Genomic DNA, 19,167 nt, shown 5'->3' with positions numbered 1-19,167 from the left:
TGAGAGGGTTTTTAAAAATAGGACTTTTTATCTACTTTTAAACCTAAAATGTATAACTATGAGACATATGACAAAGCAATACTCTAGTAGTGAGTAAAAACAAATTGAATTTTTATAACATTAATAATTTCATCTTTTCCATGTTGTAATTGTATATTATTTCTAAAACCCAGTAAAATACAAAGTCTACTTTAACGTCCAAAACTAATCTATACTTACTGTCATTTCATCTCATTATGAATTCAGTACTGTGGCCTGGCCTGCTGTTATGTGAATAACATGAAACTCTCCATTGATTTAACATCACAATAAAAATTATATACATATAAATATTAGCACCAAGGGACTGTTTCCAGGTTTGAAAACAGATTTATCAATGTTGTGATCTTACCTGGTAGATAGATTGCCGTGCCTTCCACTGACTCTTCATTAATGCCAAGCAGGAAATCTGTTTCATTAGAAGTTTCCAGAAGGGAAAATGGTGGTGTTGCAACCTCAGTATTAAATTCCACCGGGCTTACAGTTGCCTGATTATTGGAATCAAGAATTCTCGCTGTCACTTGCTGTTCTGATGCTGCTACTGTGGAATCCTGCCCTCTGATTAAAGCTGCTTGAGTTTCAGGATTTATATCTGGAGAAGAAGAAAGCGTGGGCCTCTCAGAAGTCTGTGGACTCAGCCAAGGCATCACACCTGCCTCGATCCCATAAGTGGCAGAAGCAGAAGTAGAGTGTGGCCACTGTGTAGCACCTTCTAATTTAATTTCATTGGCAGTTGTAATAACAGTTCCAGCTTCGGTTGTTTTAATGGTGGGAAACATCTTGATTGCTTCTCCAGAAACTTGACCATCGGTTTTGTTTTGGAAATCTTGGAGAATCTCAGTTCCTTCCACAGCAATAAATTCTGTGGGAGAAGCTTCCGTTTCTTCTAATAACTCAGGCTTACCATCCTCTTCTGAAGGTTCTAATTTTGTGTCAGGAGATATAGAGGGAGGTTCAGTTATGTGAAGGTATTCCTCACTTGATGGTTTGAAAGTCGCTTCAATATTTACATGAATTTCCTTAAAAGAATCCTCTGGAGACATTACAGATGAGCCGACATCTACTCCTGGCAGAGCACTGGGCTGGGGGATCTCTGGGTGTCCAGAGGCTTCACTGCCTGAGTAGATAGTGAGCGGAGATGACGGTGTCTGAGAAGACAACTTTGCAAATGCTGAAACTGCTAATGTTGTATCCGTGTAGTATGGGGCATTGGATCCTTCCATCACATTAGGCACCTCTGTTAAACTCTCATCCACAAGGTGGGTAGTAGCAATACTTAGATAGGGAGTATGATCTACTAATGCCTCCTCTACTCCTGAAGAGAATTCTGGCTGAAAAGAAGGACCCGCATGTTTTTTGTCTTCATACTCCTCCTGGGTCCTTTCAAATTGGCCCAATGTTGGTATTATTTCACTTTGGTCTGCAATAGCTTGACCATCAGACAAGGTGCTTGATTCAAACATGTCATCCAGGGCTTTTGCTTCAGCTTTTATTTCTTCAGTCTCTGGAATAACTGTGGCAGACTTACGAGAAATTGGCAGAGATGTTGCCGTGGGAAGTAAAATGTCTAGTTCTGTTTCTGTGCTAGGAGCAGGGATCCCAGTTGTGAAGTTAAAGTCCATGTGATCTAGTTGGCTTCTATCTTCATAAGTCATTGATTCATCATGTGTTGCCTGAGTGTAGCTAGCCAGAAGAACATCACCAGAGCCTTCAAATGTTTCCTCCGTTAAAGAACGGTTGACAGCTGCCTCATAGGTCTCTTGAACTTGAGTGCTGTAATCATTACTTTCATCATTACTGTCATGTGGTTCTGATGGTACCTCTGGATCTATATCTGTTTGCATTCCAAGAATATCTTCATATACAGGTTTAGTATGATCAATATCTATGATAGTATTTTTATCTGATGTCAGCTCAGGTAGAATTTCAAGGATGGTACTCTCTGTAATTGTCAATATTAAATCCTTGTCCTCTTTGTCCAGGTCTATAATAATATTTTCGGTGGGTTTTTTTCTGTTAGGTTTTAAGGTGGAATCCTCGAATTCCCTGAAATGGTCTTGGAAACTACCGTCTGTGGACCTCTCATATGACACTGTATTTGACAGTGTGCTAGTTGGATCAGGGGAGCTTTTGTTCTGCTCTGAATGAAAAGGCAGCATCGCTGAAATTGTTGGGAATCCATCAGCAGTAACAGCTTTAGTGCTTGGCACCTCAGGATGTTTTTCCAGGGACCCATCAGAAACGAACGTGGTGCTGCTTTCTTGTGTGGTTGCCTGAGTAGTTGCAGAAGTGTGAAATGAATCAACAATATCCGCTTCTCCAGATCCTTCTCCAGAAGGTTCATAAAACATATCAGATGGTTTTGGTGCTGATGTAACAAATTCTTTGGCCATTTCAAACCCATAAACTCTAGCCAGAAAATCAGTGGATGAGGTTGTTGTTTCGTTAATTTCTGCTGTTGAAGAATTCTTGTTAGAGTCTTGTTCAGTTATGGTTTGTGGTCTACTAGTCTGGATTTCTTCTGCCCATCTGAGAGTCTGATTTTGCGGATGTCCGATGTTCGCGGAGAAAGGGAGAGGTGCCACCGTGGGTCCTTCTGCTCCAGGGTCACTTAAAATTTCTATTAAAGTTGTGCTGGTTACTGACTCATTACCTTCAAAGATGTCTGTTTGAGACACGAGTGGTCCAACTTCTTTTGCCACATTTTCCATTCTGTTAGAGTCTTCAGTTTTGTCACTTGAGGTACTTTCCACTTGAGAACTGTGGGGATAGAATGTGTTCCTAATCTGTTCCACTTCAGTAAAATTCACTGACTTTGTTGGTAGAGTAGGTAAAACTTCTTCTCCTGATCCCAGTCCAGAGAATAAGAGCTCAGTATCTAACTCTTGAATTGTTGGTCTCATGCCTTTGGGAAAATGTTTTGTACTTTCTTCCTCTTTGATTGGTGAATCTGTGACTACATGTTCAGCTGGTATAGATTCAGTCACTAAGGCAGTAGCTAAGAAAAAATGTGACTTTTCAGTAGCTTCAGGGAGAGTTGTAAAAGATTCCATGCCATTTGCAACTGGATCTGGAGTAGACATGTTAGCTAAGGAAGTGCCTTCCTCCTCCATTTCTTTATCATCGCTGTAAGTTTTCTTTGTCGTTAGTACAGAATAACCTGTGGTTTTGAGTTCAGTTTCAGTAAATGTCTGTGAATCAAAGATTGTTTGTTCTGTTGCAGGAGAGTTTTGGGGGGATTCAAAAGACTTTTCTTCTTGAATTTGTTCCTCTGATGTTGTTTCACTTTCAATTTCTTGTCTTTCAGGGTTGACTTCTTGCCTAGACCATAATTTGGCTGGCTCCATAGTTTGGGGAAAGTTTGTTGAAATTGTGCCACTGACCTTTACTTCCTCCTTTTCTACCGGAGCTTTCGTACCTTCCACTTCTGCTGTTGGTAAAATGGTGGATCTTCTATCAATTTCATTGACAGTATCCACTTCTCCCAATCCTTCGTCAATAATGGAGGAAGCTGTACCAGAAAACCTTCCAATAGCACTGGGAAGCACTGGATCAACAGAGCTGCTGACTATGACCAGTTGCTCACCTGAGCCCTCAGCTGAGGATGTAAACTCTTCCCAGGGGAAGGCTGAAGTGCTGACCATGGTGCTACTGGGTCCTTCTGAGTCAGATATGTGACTGATGTGAACTGAAGTAAGTACTGTAGATGGTGAAGTCTGGGTATCCCTAAATGCTGCATCTCCAGAGCCTTCCATCATTACTGTTTCTTCTTTTGCTATGGGATGAGACACTGTTGAATATTCTTTAAAGTCACCACTGAAATCCTCCTCCAAAGGAAAACCTGTGGAAAAGCCCCTTATTTCTGCCCCATGATTTGGTTCTCCTAATCGTTCTGAAATCAATATTTCCCTGGATGTTTGGCTTATATTTTCAGCAACTTCTCTGTCCATTACTGTACTCATAACCAGTCCTGTTGGCTCAGTGGAGAATGTAGTTTCCACATATGGAGACCAAGTGCCAGCTGCTTCCTTTTTGGCTTGAATTTCATACTCTAAATTTAATGAAAATGAAGAAACAGTGGTGGTTTCTGGGTCAGCAGCAGCTTCTCCAGAGCCCTGCTCCATAAAGAGAGAGGCAGGACTACCTGGGAGAGTGGTCAGCCCTTCCTGAACCCCAGGTTGATGGATACTGCTGTGCTCAGTGGTCTGTGCCTCCAAATTTTCTAATGTATTTGTTTCTGTAAAGACAAGAGTAGAATCTGTCATTTCCCTTTCAGACTGTGTTGGTGTTGTCAAGGACATAAAACTTTTCCTGGTACCTGAATCATTAGATACAACTACATTTGAACTTTCTAATTCAGAGGGTAAAATTAATTGATCCGATCTCTGTGTAGGTGAATATACCTCAACTGTGGAAGCCGTACCTGTAGTTCCCTCCTCCTCCTTCCTTTTCTCTTCCTCAGCAGAGGTACTAGAAATCCACTCAGAAGTGTCTGTTTCACTGACAAACTTGGTAGGCACCACTTTTGCAGAAGGTTGTTCAGAAACTGAATAAATGGTGGTTGCAGGAACCTCAAAAAAGCTTTCTGTGATTATCCTGCTAGTGTCTAAAGTAATGAGTGTATCAGTAGTATTTCTCTGTGATAAATCAGTTACAATGGTGAACATTGTATCTTCATCTTCTTCTGCTTCTCCAGAGCCTTCTGTAACTGGAATTGAAGAACTCCCTGAGAGCTCTACAACTTGTCTAGGAGTTGCTTCTACCCAGCTTTCTTTGGTAGACAACAGGTCATCTGGCCAAAGATTTCCTATTAGGGTAACTGCTTTTTCCTCTGAAACATATGCTGATGCAGAACTTGGAACTACAGTAGGAGTGTATGTGACAGAAGTACTTTTTTCTACCTCTTCACCAAATGTTACTTCTGTAGGCCTTGCAAAGGCTATTTTCTGAGATTCTTGGTCAATGGCAATCTCTCCTGAAGACTCTTCAGGAAACAGAGATACGGTTTCAATATGTTCATGTGCCTGATGACCAACTTCAGTAACTCTCTCTGTGACTGATTCTGCCCCCTTTATGGCTGTTCCACTTTCAAATTCCTCATGGAATGGGACTGTGGGGAAAACATCAGGCTCACCACCTGAAAAATGTTCTGATGTTTCAGGGTAAGTCTCAGGCTTCCATGTAATTTCAAGAGATTCAGTTGTTTCTGTAGATCCATTAGGTTGCACAGCAGTAGACAATTCCGTTTCAGCTATTACAAATGGACGAGTATCACTTTCAGAGCTGTCCGAGAAATTTTGAGAAGGTGCAACACTTTCAAACTGGCCACGCCTAGCTTCTGCAGCTTCTGGGTCCTTGGGCACAGTGGTAACTAGATGCTTCCCATTTATGTACTGTACAGACGGGGTGGTTGTCACATCAGTAGCATTTGCACACTCTTCTTCTTCTTCTTCTTCATTTTCTTCACTGTGGTATAGGTCTATTTCAATTATGTCAGGGAATTCAGGTAAAATTTCAGCCATTAGATCATGCACTGGATCTGTTTCTTCACTACAAGGTTCATCTTCTTTAGATTCTGAATCTATTGGATGACCAATTACACTCAAATCACTCATTCGACCTGAAAAAAACAGAGTTTTCACAATACTTAAATAGAAAATTTGGCAGTGTATGACAGAAGAAATTGATAGCAAGGTTGGTCACACTCACACACAAAAAGGAGGATTCAAATCTTTTCATAATTAAGTGCAATCACCCTCTTATATGGTTCTCAGTCTTCAAATTTGCTGTTTTTGTATTAACAATAAGAAAAATGAATTCAATTTAACATTATTAAAACAGGTTATAAACACTCATCAACGCATTTAAGAAAATGACATAGTCCTTAAAATGAAGCAAGGAATCACATATACAATGCAATCTTGAAGTACAGGAATTCATCTTTGTGTGAACTGCAAAAAGAGTAAAATTAAGACTATTTCATATAAAAACAATTTAAAAATTAAAAATCAAGGCCATATCATATAGAATTACTTTTTCTATAGACCTATTTCTATATATGATCTATATAGAAAAAGTAATTGTCCTTTATGTAAGGGAATATTTATACACTCTCTATTCAATAAGAAAATGAGAAGAGATTCCTTCTGGCCCCTTTATAATCTGTTCTAGAGCAGATTGTTTTATAGAAAAACAAGAGAGTATTATTTATAGCCCTTTCATATTGCAATGGCATCCTCTACCCACTGTGGCACTGAGACAAGAGCTTAACCACATCCCATGCACAAGAGTGGGAAGCTCTGGATAGGAGGGCTCTGTTGGAAATAGCTCACTGAAAGGACCAGAAAGAGCCTTCCACACCTGTAGACCTTTATCCTTCATGGGATGTGACCCAGATTAGGTCAATTTTAGTTCTTCTTCTTAACATCTTCTCTGAAGAAAGTTCAGGACTCCTATCTAAATATTCTAACTAGCATTCTTCGAAAAGCACATGTCATCAGAATATTTCCTAGATTGTAAATTACCATATGGTACCAACCACTAAGCTCAATGGCCTTTTCTGCTATCAGAAATACATCAGCAAAGCTCCTTGTCTTGGGCACTAGGAAAGAGGAAATTCTGAGGCCTCATGATCGAGGCATTCAACTGTCCCAGGACAGGGTCCTGTCACTGCAGCTGCCTTACTTTTAGTGACAAGGCAGTATGAAAATGTGCCTGTGGATGTACTGATCCATAAAGAAGACAAAGAATTCCACACTACTCACCACCTTGCCCATAGGAACAATACTGCAGAATTCGTTTTCAAACTATCCCCAATCCATAACACATATGCATAGGCTGAACCCGAGAAGTGTTGAGGAGAAACCATTATGACGGAGCCAACCCTGCTTCCCACCCTATCATCTAAAGGGGAGAAAACAACTGTTTTCTCCTGAATTGCTCCTGTTGCAAGAAGCTATTTCCTTCTATGTATAGAAGCAACAATATCTAGCATTTGCTGTTCCATCAGAGAAGAAAAAACCCTACTGAAGAGGAATCAGTGTTGCTTATATGCTAATCTATTTTATGAATCAAGACAAATATAGAAGTGTAGGAACTACTAAGACAAATTCCACAGAAGTTCCTTGATTTTTTTTTAAATTAAAAATCCCAGACAATAAGACTTTTATGTAATCAGAAGACATATACATTTATCCCTTTTATTCTAATAGAAACAAGAAAGAAAACTCTCTTTTGTATGCCACCACATCTTCACTAAATTATTTCACTAAAATACTTCTGTGTAGGACTGGGTTATTCCTACCCTAACTAAACACCCTTCCTATTGAACTTTTACACACTACAGTTCATTTCTTATCTCTCTATTCCATTCCATTCTATACATTCAGCTTTTTAACTACACAAACTACAGCACATGGATATTCAAATGAATGAGAAAATATTTCTACCACAAAGAGAAGTGAGATAAATATATAACTCTAGTGTATTATAAAAACATAAAATGAATACAAATTATTTCTGACACAGATGTTGCAATTATTAGTAATTGCCAAGTGCAGGGAAATTATTAAATGTCGTGTCATTTAAAAATATATATAATTAAAAAGACTAGGTTTCTTCAATATTAGGTCACTAAAGTTGTTACTCTGATCTTATATATAGTATCCATGGTGTATATGTTTTAAAACAGGACACCATAAAATATTCAGATGATAACATCCTCTTAATACAGTTTGCATTGAAGGTAAACTTTATGCTATGAAAAAAGAATGTGAAGAAAATGTTTAAACTATATGAGAGGCAGCATTTAAAATGCCTTCTGTACTAAAGAATCTCTTGAAATATTCACATCAACAATTTTTATCTAAGCCAGGAGTCTCTCATTGCTAAAACTATTTGAATATAGTTGAATTAAGCCAGACTCAGTTAAACTATTCAGTACGATTTCGTGGGATTTAACTGGAGTTTAAAAATGTGCATATCTTAAATTGCTCATACTATCATTTCACATGCAAGCAACCCTTTTATTTTGCTTCATTAGACTTAAATAAAACTAGAATTGATGATTAAGAAATATTAGACACAGATACACTAAATTCTTACTTACCCTGTTTGGTGACACCATAACTTTCATTTAAATACAGAAAAAAGATTTTAAGTAAGAAATATGGGTCAGTGTCAAGCATATAAAGAACCTCTACCATATTTTGTACCCTTTTGTAAATAATGAAGTTAAAACAAGCCATTCAGCTAGGTTTCTCCAGCCAAACACAAGGATAAATAAGGAAATATCTGATCAATATTGTATATTTACAAACTCCTAGGCCAAGAATAGGGTAAAAACACTCATTCCTATTATAGATTTACTTGGGTTTCTAAGTAAATTCTTTACTTTAAAAAAATAAGACTGATACAGACATATCTCATGATCTTCTTATTGAGTAATTACAGATGGAAGTTCTGTCAAGTATGTTCGTGGCTCTAAAAAAAGTGGGGTGGAGAAAAGCAGAGAGAGAAGACACAAAGTTATGCCAACATGTCACGTCAGTATGGTAAGAAACTGATGGATGGTCATAATGCTCACTGAAATGTTTTGTTGTTTGTTTGTTTGTTTTGTTTTTCCAGGAAAGAAAATAAAGAAGAACTCTAATTGTAAATCAGCACTATACAATAATTTAGCTAACTATCAACTCATATTAAGAATACTTAATTCTACTAAAGACTATGGCATTCACTTTATAGTTTCTGATTTTAGCTCCAATTGACAAAGTACAGTATTCTTTTAGTTCATATTCTACTCAGAGCAAGAACTCTAACGCTTCCAATTGCTCACAGATCTATAAGGACTTCCTTGCCATTTTAGACTATCATACCGGAATTTTGCACCAAAAACCCAACTGTCTGATGTAGTAAATTCCATTTTCCAACCTAAATAAATATGATAATGTTTCAATCACAGCAGTACAAGCATATCAGAGACTGAACCTTTGCATACATTGCACAAACACAGCATTGCTTCATATTGGTTTTTGCACACAAAATGAAATTCACTACAACCACAACCATGCATGCCCTGAATGTAGTATCTCTTCAGGCGCTAATTGATTTCTCAAAATCTATTAAGTGCCTGTTATGTATCAGACCCTAGGGTAAACACTCTCTTGTCAACTTCAGAGAGACCCAAGTGTACTTTCCAAGTCTCTTCTTGCCCCGTTCCTTCTCTCTCTCTCTCTAAAACAAATGTTCCTGCCAGTAAGTTAGAGAACTGGCCTTACTACACTCTTTTCCCCTATTTTAATGGGAAACTTCCTGAATGTACTTATTGCAAATGTACCAATCATTGAATTTAGGTTAGGATTCCTTTCTCCACCCACCTCGCAACAATTTGATCTGATTTGCCTTCAAAATGATAGAAAACAGAAACGTATTATGCAGTTTCATCTTACGTTTCTCATCAAGAAGCTGGCAGCACATCAAAATAAATTAAGTAATTGAGAAGTAAATCTACATATAAATAAAATAATATGATCATTTAATAAGTATGATAGAAATTTTCTTTTTCTAAAATAAACTCTATTGTGTATTTGAGGTTTACAATATGATGTTATGGGATATATATAGATGGTAAAAGGAAGCAGATTAACATATATACCATCTTTTTGTGAGAAGAGCAACTGAAATTTACTTATTTAACAAAATCCCTCATACAATACAATTTTATTAACTACAGTCTTAATGTCGTATATTAGATCCCCAGAAAAAAAACTGTCTACTAAACAGGAATTCTGTAATTTCAAAAAATATGCAAAATGGGAGTTGAAATTATTTTTTTCCTTTTTCTGAAAGTAATAGTCTCACAATTAAGCAACCATTATTATTCTTTAAATAAGTCGTGACAACTTGCAAATGGTTTTATTGAATTTTTCTTTTAGACAGGGTGTTGATCTGTCGCCCAGGCCGGATGGCAGGGGTACCATTACAGGGAGCCTCAAACTCTTGAGTTTGAGCAATCCTCCTGCCTCAGCCTCCCAAAGTGCTGGGATTACAGGTGTGTACCACTGCACCTGGCTGGATTTCTTAATATCAGTTTGAAGGAGAGAGAAATGTTAATTACCTAGGGTTTTAAAGTTAAAATTTTCTGCTGACATTTCTTATACATACAATCGAAATTTTATTCTATCAGTATAGTTTATTTCTTCCCATACTTTTAACATCTCATAGCAGGGAGAGGTGGGGTATAAAACCTATCATTATTAATATATGCAGATAAATTTTTCCCTGCCATGTCACCCAAATGTCTGTCACTAACCCCTTGCATCTTACCAAATCCTACTTGCCCCCTTAGTTTATTCTTCCTCTGAAATTACCTCTTCATCCCCATTTCCTGTCACCACCTCCACCCACCACACACGTTATTAGAGAATCTCAACAGAGATTATTGTAAACCAGAAACGTTTCTTTGTGGTGTATAGTAAGAGGGTGGAGGGTACACCTGTGCTATTGTGAGAGGAGGTATCTCATTCTGAAATGGTGATCTGCTCTATTTCACAGGAACAGAGCAACCCAATGGTGTAATTGACATTCCAAGCTCTTAGATGAAACTCTTAGTCTTATAAAAGACTGCTCTATTCTAGAATTTTACTCAAAAAGCAATATAACTTTTATTTGGATTTCAAGAGTCAAACCACAGAACTCCACAGAGTGTATGCATAATCTTTTCTATGTTTATATGAATGTATTTTAACAGCTTGACTTGAATATACCAGTACCATAGTTAATAGGCTTTTTTAATGACATTTCACACAAAGCTTTATTGCTAGCTGACCTCAAATTATTCACCAAGTATTTTTAAGTACTTCATAAGAAAGTTTTGTAGACAGAGCACAAGTCTTCCAGTCATACTGTTACCAGACACAAAACATAGTTGCTAAGATGCATAGGCAGCTGGTTAAAGTTCACGTTCTCTTTGGGGAATTTTACAATTTAAGTTTAAGAGTTTTTAATTAAATATAAATGTATACCAATCTACTCAGCAGAGTATATTCGGATCACATTTCTTTATTAAAATGAATTTTATTTTAATGTGTAACAAAAAGATTTTGTTTTCTTATTTAAAAAATACAATAGACAGCCATCCCGAAGTGCAGCATAGTGAAAATGATGATTATACTATATTCCAATATACTCTCCAGAAAAATACATTACCTTTTCCCTTTCCCATCTTAGAAAAAACAAAACCTCCAGAAACCTACTGTATGAAGCACATGGCCAAAGTTAGTAAACTACCCTTGTGAGACACCAGGGAGATTGTACTACAAGGTCAAAAGATAAAATCACTAAAAGCCAGTCACGGTACTTACTGTGTACTGGTTATACATGTGTATAAGCAAGTTTGGGTATAACACAGTGACACCGTGTATCAACTTTTCATAGACATAGATACTGAAATACAATCAAACTTTTCCTCTCACTCCAGAGATTCCTTTTTTCTAGTTTAAAATCTCCTTTTTAAGACTTACATTATTTATGGAGAATCAAAAGCTGGATACATTACCCAATCATTCTAGCAGTTACTTAGAAGGTTCACCAGAATTTATTTTCCTCCAAAGGATCAAATCACTCTTAAAAAATAATTATATCCATCTTCTTGTCAATGGATGTGTGTTTCCCTCCTGATTCATACTCAAGAGGTCTAAATACTGGCACTCTCTCTAAGGAACACCATTTTTAATGTAATCAATGAATTCTCAGATGTCCACATGATGCCCCAGGATGAAGGAATATTTTCGTATTTTATATCACCTCAATTAGGTTGTAAAAAATTCAGAATACTTCAATAGAAATGAGAAAATAGTTTCTACTAAAACATATCACTACTCCCTCGTCCATCCCACTCCCACCAACCTGGGCCCCATTCTTGGAACCATTCTCTTAATGAAGCCACTTAATAACTAACATTTTTGTACATGAAACACTGGCCTCAATGAAAAGTAATGTTATACACTTTCTAAACTGACAAAAATAGGCAATGTCTTTTTTAAAGCATAAATTTTTCAGCTTTACCTCATTAAAATGGAACCTCAGCAAGCATTTATTTTTCCTTTTCTTTTATTCCTATTGCTCCTCTCACCAGGCACGTCTCTCCCCTTAGCTACGCCCCTCACCCACCAAAAAAGTTCTGAACACTGTCTGGACCTGTGAATACATTTTTTATTCATTGCACAAATGAACGATCTAAGAGCTATTAAGAAAGAAGAATGTAATCCCTGTGTAGAGAACTGGGGGTTTCCTTGACAACAACAAAAAGACAGCAGGGAATGTCCATCCATTCTATAAATATGCAAGAAGCTAGGCCCAATACCTGGGGAAATGTATCGAGAATTTGTAAAATGATTTTTATGAGAAAAAAATTAAATTGGTAGTTATCAAAATCATAAGCCCAACTTTCACACCTGAGAAAAAGCAAAAAGCTAATAAATTCTATTCTTAGGTCCTATAGAGCCAATACTACATTTAAATTTTAAATAAGGGCTGCAGCTGCTTCTGATTTGCACCCAAAATGGCACCACCCAAAAAAACACAACCTATGTCAGGTTCAAATTTTAAGAAGTTATTTCAGTCAAGCAGACACTAAAGTACAATTATACTTGGCTCCTTGTGGCATAAATGATCTTGAATTTTAAGATCATTTGGCTTTTACCTATTTAGTACAAAACAGTCTATATTTTCCTGTACTTAGAAGTTGGAAATGAAATAATTTTTAAAGCCCATAGGGGATGAATTTGTACTAAGTCATTACTATGTATCAGGCATTGTGCTTGGTGCTTTCTAGTCACTGAAGGAGTATTAAATGTGTGAAATACCTGTCCCAGCGACTTGCATGTGGCAATCACTCTGAGATCCCCTTCTTTAAGCAATGTGGTGAGGTTGTAGTATTATTATAAATTTTTAATTATGTAACCACTGAGGCCTGTGCAGGTTAAGTAATTTATATAAGACCAAACAGACTGTAAATAGAGTTATCCCTCAATAGCCAAGGGGGATTGGTTCTAGGACCCCCAATGATACCAAAATCCATGGTATTCAAGTCCTTTCTATAGAATGACACGGTATTTGCAGGAATCCTATACATACATTCATATACATATACTTTAAGTTGTCTCTAAATTACTTATAATACCTAATACAATATAAATGCTGTATAGTTATTACAGTGTGTTGGGGTTTTATTTGTGTTATTTTTTATTGTTGTATTGTTCTTTGTTATTGTGGTGCTTTTTTTTTTTTTTTTTCAAATATTCTCTATCCATGTTTGGTCAAATCAGAGGACACAGAATTGTGGATACAGAGTGGCTCCTGTAACAATGTTGACAGTGAACCCAGGTCTCTTTCCAAAGGCTCTTTCTACCACATTAACTGCCTCTTCCATGTATCCTACCAAACAAACTAACTACATCTCCATGTTGGTTCAGAATATTAACTAGAATCTACTTCAAAAAAATCCAGTTCTACTGTAGTTAGTATATTGTCATTATTTGACTGTTAAATAAATTAGAAAAAATGTATCTGTATATTATCTGTATATGTGTGTGTGTGTGGTGTGTGTGTGTGTGTGTATCTTTGTTTCATAAACCCTGTGATTTGGAGAAAGAGTATGTGTTGAAGTTTAGGAAATATCATTCCATATAGTAATAGCCATTTTACCATGTTAAAAATTCTGACAGAAAAACTGAGAAATCCCTTGGTCCACATTGCACGTAAGCAAAGGAGAGACTGACTCCAGATTCCCTAACTTAGAGCACCTGCTCTATAATCCTACTGATTCAGTATTCACTTGAATTGAGATGTTATAAACCTTTAAATCACCTTTTAGAGAGTGTAAGCACTTTTTACAAAGTAGTTTTACGCCATTTAACTTTGTAAGTGTGTAATTCTGAACCATGATACTTCATGGGAATATATTCTGAAAAGGTAAATGTACTTAACCCACAGAACATGCTGTCTTATCAAAATGTATGAATCACTGAAGCTCAGAAAAGTATGAGAACACTCCTTCCTCAAGAAGCTGGGAGAATAACTCTGGTGTCCAGAAACTGTACTAGTTTCTGCGTGAAGCCTATGAAGGTACTCAGCTTTCGAAGCAGGCCATGTCAAATAGCGCTGGGATGACATGGCCTCCTTCAGAAGCTGTTTAGAAGCTCTATTTAGAAAAACAGCTGTTTATACTTGGGCCTCCTTAACCCCACTGGTGAGCCTAAGTTGGGAAGCAATTGGCTAATAACTGGCCTCTCATTAATTGGATTGTAATCTATCCCTCCAACAGAGACTGGCATAAGTCTCCTCCTTCTCATGAAATATTCTGTAACTTCCTGCCATTATTGATTCCTTCCTTTTCTGACCTCACCTATCATTCACAGTTGGTCATACCATACTACCTACTGTGTCACTATATGTTTTAGTATGACAATTGTATTTGATTGTGTTAATGTTATCTGGCCAATATGCACTTAAAGGCCTTAGGAGCACAGCCTATGGTTTATGTTTCTTTTATGACCACCTTTAATATCTGTCAAAGGACTAGACATGCTATAGCTTTACCTGAAGGTGATTTGATTGACTGTGCTCTGCTGGAAGATGGTGCATGGGTCTCTCTCAAGGTAACTGCCAATAAATGCTAAGTGGTATTTGTTTTAGACAATGTCCCTACCTCAGAGGTAGCTTTGATAATGGCAAATTGTAACTGTAAGTGCCATTTTCAAAATAGGCATTGTTTCATTTTAGGAAGAAGATAAAGTTCCTTTTGGTTATCAAAGTAACGCCTTTTATTGTTAAACCTCAACTTTTGAAGAAAACACTTTCAATTTCTTAACTTTTTCCTCAAGGTTAGTGGGTTAGTAAAACTACTCAAAGTGGTGTTAAAATATTGAGATTCTATATGTGTGTGTTTATATGTGCACCTATTTGTTATATATACAAAATATTTCACCTCAAAGGACTTTTTTAAAAGGTAATCTTTGGTCTATAGTATAGTGTTAAGCTCACTGATAATTTAGAATCATTACGGTCATTTTATTTTCTTAACACTACAGAAAGGAAAGGAAGACAAACATTCTCCTCCCTTTTATTTGACTAATAGAAGAGGAACTTGATTCTTTTCTAGAAAAGGGACAGTCCTTGAGAGATGGGGGAAGCCATCCTAATTCTCTGCAGAAAAATGTGCTTCTCTGGCAGAGAGCCACAGTTGGAGCTCAGGAAAAGGAACCACGGAAGTGTGCAGGCACCAGACCGATCCACTTTCAGAGATGTGCTCCAAAATTCTACAGGAAAGAAGCTGCCCAGAACTGCAGAATAACATACTACCAACTTCAGCACGCACTTTCCTTGCTATGTCAGGTATCTGAATAGCATGCATAGTGCCCCATATTAGCAGCAACCAAATCTAAATTATATATTCTTAACAAACCACTAGAATGCCAATGAGAAACCAGTCTTCCCAGAGTTTGCTCTTTCAGGAATTGACAGACAGGGCAGTACCTAAGCGACTGGGCAGGGGGTGGTTGTTTTCTCAGAGCTCATCAGGGGAGAGAATCACTTTATAGCAAAAATGCTCCAAAGAGGGCCAGGGCTGCTAGACCCAATGCCAAGAATGTCAGGCTCAGTGTACCTTCGTTTGCCTATCTGCTTCCCCTAGTTGTCTTAGTTGTCTCACAAACTATCTTTGAGGTTTAGACATGATAAAATATAGAAAAAGCGGTCTGAAAGTATCAAACCCGAAGTGTGAATTTGATGATGACTTAGTTTTGCACATACATGTGAGACTCTGACATACCATTATATATTATCTTGATGACATATAGGCATCAATAAGATTGAAACAATATTTGTTTAATGTGTTTTATTCAGCACCATGCATAGTGCTATTCAAAGGTAAATGTTAAATGTGTATCATTATAATGAGATAAAGATATAGATAATCAGACCAATTTTTGAAATATTTTTACTTTTAATAATTCTCTCAGGAATGAGTCACTGTTTTTGCTTTATTTTGAATTGTCTAGATATCATTCTTTTTCTAGCTGTGTTCTAGGTACATGTTATTTTAGAAACCACCACAGGAGATGAGGAGGAGGTCCCAAGGGATTGAGGCTCCCCATGTCCCCCTAAAACATTAACCAACACAGCTACTCTTTTGTCTGTTCAAGATACGGGGGCTCTCGATAACATTTTGTTTGAAGAAAGGACCTGGATCTCATAATAACAAATCAGAAAATAATTTTTCTATAATTAAAACTTTCTATAAAATTCTATAAAAATAGGAAATATGTGATTTAAAAAATTATATGAGACTATCTTAAATAAATATTACCTTCTAAAAAGTGATGACTTGGCTGGGTGCAGTGGCTCACGCCTGTAATCCCAACACTTTGGGAGGCCAAGGCAGGTGGATCACGAGGTCAGGAGTTCAAGACCAGCCAGGCCAAGATGCTGAAACCCTGTCCCTACCAAAAATACAAAAATTCGCCAGGCATAGTGGTGATCACCTGTAATCCCAGCTACTTGGGAGGCTGAGGCAGGAGAATCGCTTGAACCCAGAAGGCAGAGATTGCAATGAGCCGAGATCACCCCACTGTACTCCAGCCTGGGTGACAGAGCAAGACTCCATCTCAAAAAAAAAAATGTGATGACTCTGTAATCAATGATGTAAATATTGGTATCTGCCCAGATGTCTCCTGCCCTCAGAGCCAATGTTCCTTGTTCTTTATCCTTTCCATAACACCATATTTAGACAATAAGTCTTTAGCTTTTTGTATATTTCTCAAAATCTAATTAATCTTTAATAGCATTACACTAATAATTTTACTAACATCTTAATCTTTCTATCATTTAATTTAATATTGCTTTGCATCTGCACACATACATTTGGGTAGATATAAGTTATAAAACTAGTAGGAAAAAGAACACCTAACAAGACAGCATCAACCTGGTCTGACACATAGTAAGTAGCATATATGAATTTGTTTGTTAAAAAAGGTAATAAGCTGCCTATTTTAAGGTTATAACTATGAGCATTTGCATAATAACGTTGGTATTTAATATCCATACATTTCTAAATTATTCTTTGATTTAAAAATACCTGTTTGTCAGTTTTTAAAAACATTCGCAGTTCTGTTCCACTACCTTGTGACATTTTAGATGATTTAGAGGAGTGCTCTTTAAAAAAAAAAAGTCTAGAGTTGAAGAAACTCTTCCTACACCTTCAAATTCTGGCCTTCATGCATGTTCACAAAGAAAGCCTTTCAATAATTTTTCAAAATGCAGGTGTGCAAATTACTCCTGAAATAGACAGGAGTAAAGTTTTCAGTATCCCCTGAACCACTGTTAAACACACCCCATAGCATTTTTCAGCTCATAAAACTTTTATGAGCTGAAAAGTTCCTTCAGATTTTTTTAACTGCTAACTACAGTTGCCCTCTAGCAACAGCACCGTAAGTTGCTATTAAGATCCATTTGAGCAAGTATAACATAAGTGTGTCCTGAGTAGCATATTTTGTTTCATAGTAGTAAAAAAAAAAAAGATTTATATGACTCGCTGAGTACAGCAAAAAATTATTGAATGCCTGGGTTTAGAATAGCATGGGTGGTATTTTTGCTTACTTGGATATACAGTATATATAAAGGTGTATTCTATTCCTGTGAATAGATTTATACAAGTTCACACACGCACCAAGGACTTTCCAGTCTGGAAAAGTGTGCCTTGATACACAAAAAGGTTGGTTCTCCAGGCACATATGCACTTTTCCTTATTAAGGTATACACCTGCCTTGAAACTCATTAATTGAACATCTGCTTTAGGATTTTCCCTTGCCAAAGCTCAAAATGTTGGAAGATAAAATTTCTCATAGAAAATAAATAATATTAGTATAGGTGAGCAGTTAGAGGTGAGTAAACTTCATTGTCTTATGAAGACAGTAAACAATGCTTTTAGTTAAGGAGAAGAGCATATACAGAACACATAAAAATACAGATGATGACAGGTAGGTAGGTAGGTAAGAAGGTAGGTAGGTAGATACGTAATTATTCCACAGATACATCCCCTCCCCTGTACACACATACACACACTCTCACATTAGAATTCTGCCTGACGGAAGTAACCAAGTATTGCACAGTTTTCTGACCCATTATTATTATACAAAACAAAATTAATTTGAAGGTGGATTATAGTTCCACATTTTAGAAGCAGAAGTAAGGAGAAGAAACACCTATATATGTCTCCCAGGTCTAGCTGAATCAAGTCCACAATTCGCTTATAAATATACACCTTTGTAATAAATTGTTTCAGGTTTAGCTTACTCAGACCCTCCATTTCCAGTAACCATTTATAACTTAGTTCTTTTTTTCTGATGACTGCCAATTCTTTCAGAGAGATCAAGTTTCACTTTTTCCATTTTGTAATTTGACTATCCTAACTTTAACTGGCAGTTTCCCACTTAGAAGAGTTTTTAAATGCAGAACATTTTTACTGGATTTTATACTATTCAACTCAACTTATTATCTACACTAACAGGATAATATCAATTGAAAAACAATCTGCATATCCATTCAAGTATTTGTTTGAATTATGAAACTAAGTGTTAGTAGTCATTTACTTTTTGCTTCTCTTTACTTTTTTTTTTTCTTTCATAGTTATACTCCTGTCTCTTTTCCAGCCTTACTAACGCAATCCTCATTCCGACTTCTTGGCAATTCATTTTCTCTTTCCTACACCAGTTCCGAGAGATGGAAAAGGATGTAGAAAAGAGGAAATATGTTATGATTTCCAAGAAACAATATCATTAGCAAGAAAATCATGATCAAATCCTAACCTTTTGAAACTATATTGGGAAGTGGAGATTAATTTTAATATTCTGTGGGTGTGTTCTCTTCTCTACTATTCACTGACAAGAAAGTTTTCACACGGAAAATTCTGGAGAGTAGAAACCTATAGAAGCCATGAAGTTTCCACCAACAGCACAACATGCAAACACACTTGACAATAACGCTACTTGTTTGTTTCCAATAGGTGCACTCCTGAGCACTCTAATGAGGATAGCATCAGTCTTCAGAAAAATGATACTTGAAAGGGAATAT

The 19,167-nt window shown here is 36.8% G+C and overlaps 1 protein-coding gene across 3 annotated transcripts in view; it reads right to left on the bottom strand.

Moving 5' to 3' along the window:
* VCAN (versican) overlaps positions 1 to 19,167 on the bottom strand; it is a 110,282-nt gene that overhangs the window by 39,556 nt on the left and 51,559 nt on the right. For 2 of the 3 annotated variants that reach the window (XM_001112269.4, XM_015140358.3), the window contains one exon: positions 392 to 5,659. The exons of the other annotated variant lie outside the window; for it this stretch is intronic. In XM_001112269.4, the coding sequence (XP_001112269.3) occupies positions 392 to 5,659 (5,268 nt within the window). The remainder of the gene's footprint in view (positions 1 to 391; positions 5,660 to 19,167) is intronic. 3 annotated transcript variants of the gene reach the window in all.

The sequence above is a fragment of the Macaca mulatta genome, chromosome 6 (assembly GCF_049350105.2).
Source record: "Macaca mulatta isolate MMU2019108-1 chromosome 6, T2T-MMU8v2.0, whole genome shotgun sequence".
NCBI lineage: Eukaryota > Metazoa > Chordata > Mammalia > Primates > Cercopithecidae > Macaca > Macaca mulatta.
This window is presented reverse-complemented; position numbering and strand designations above follow the sequence as displayed.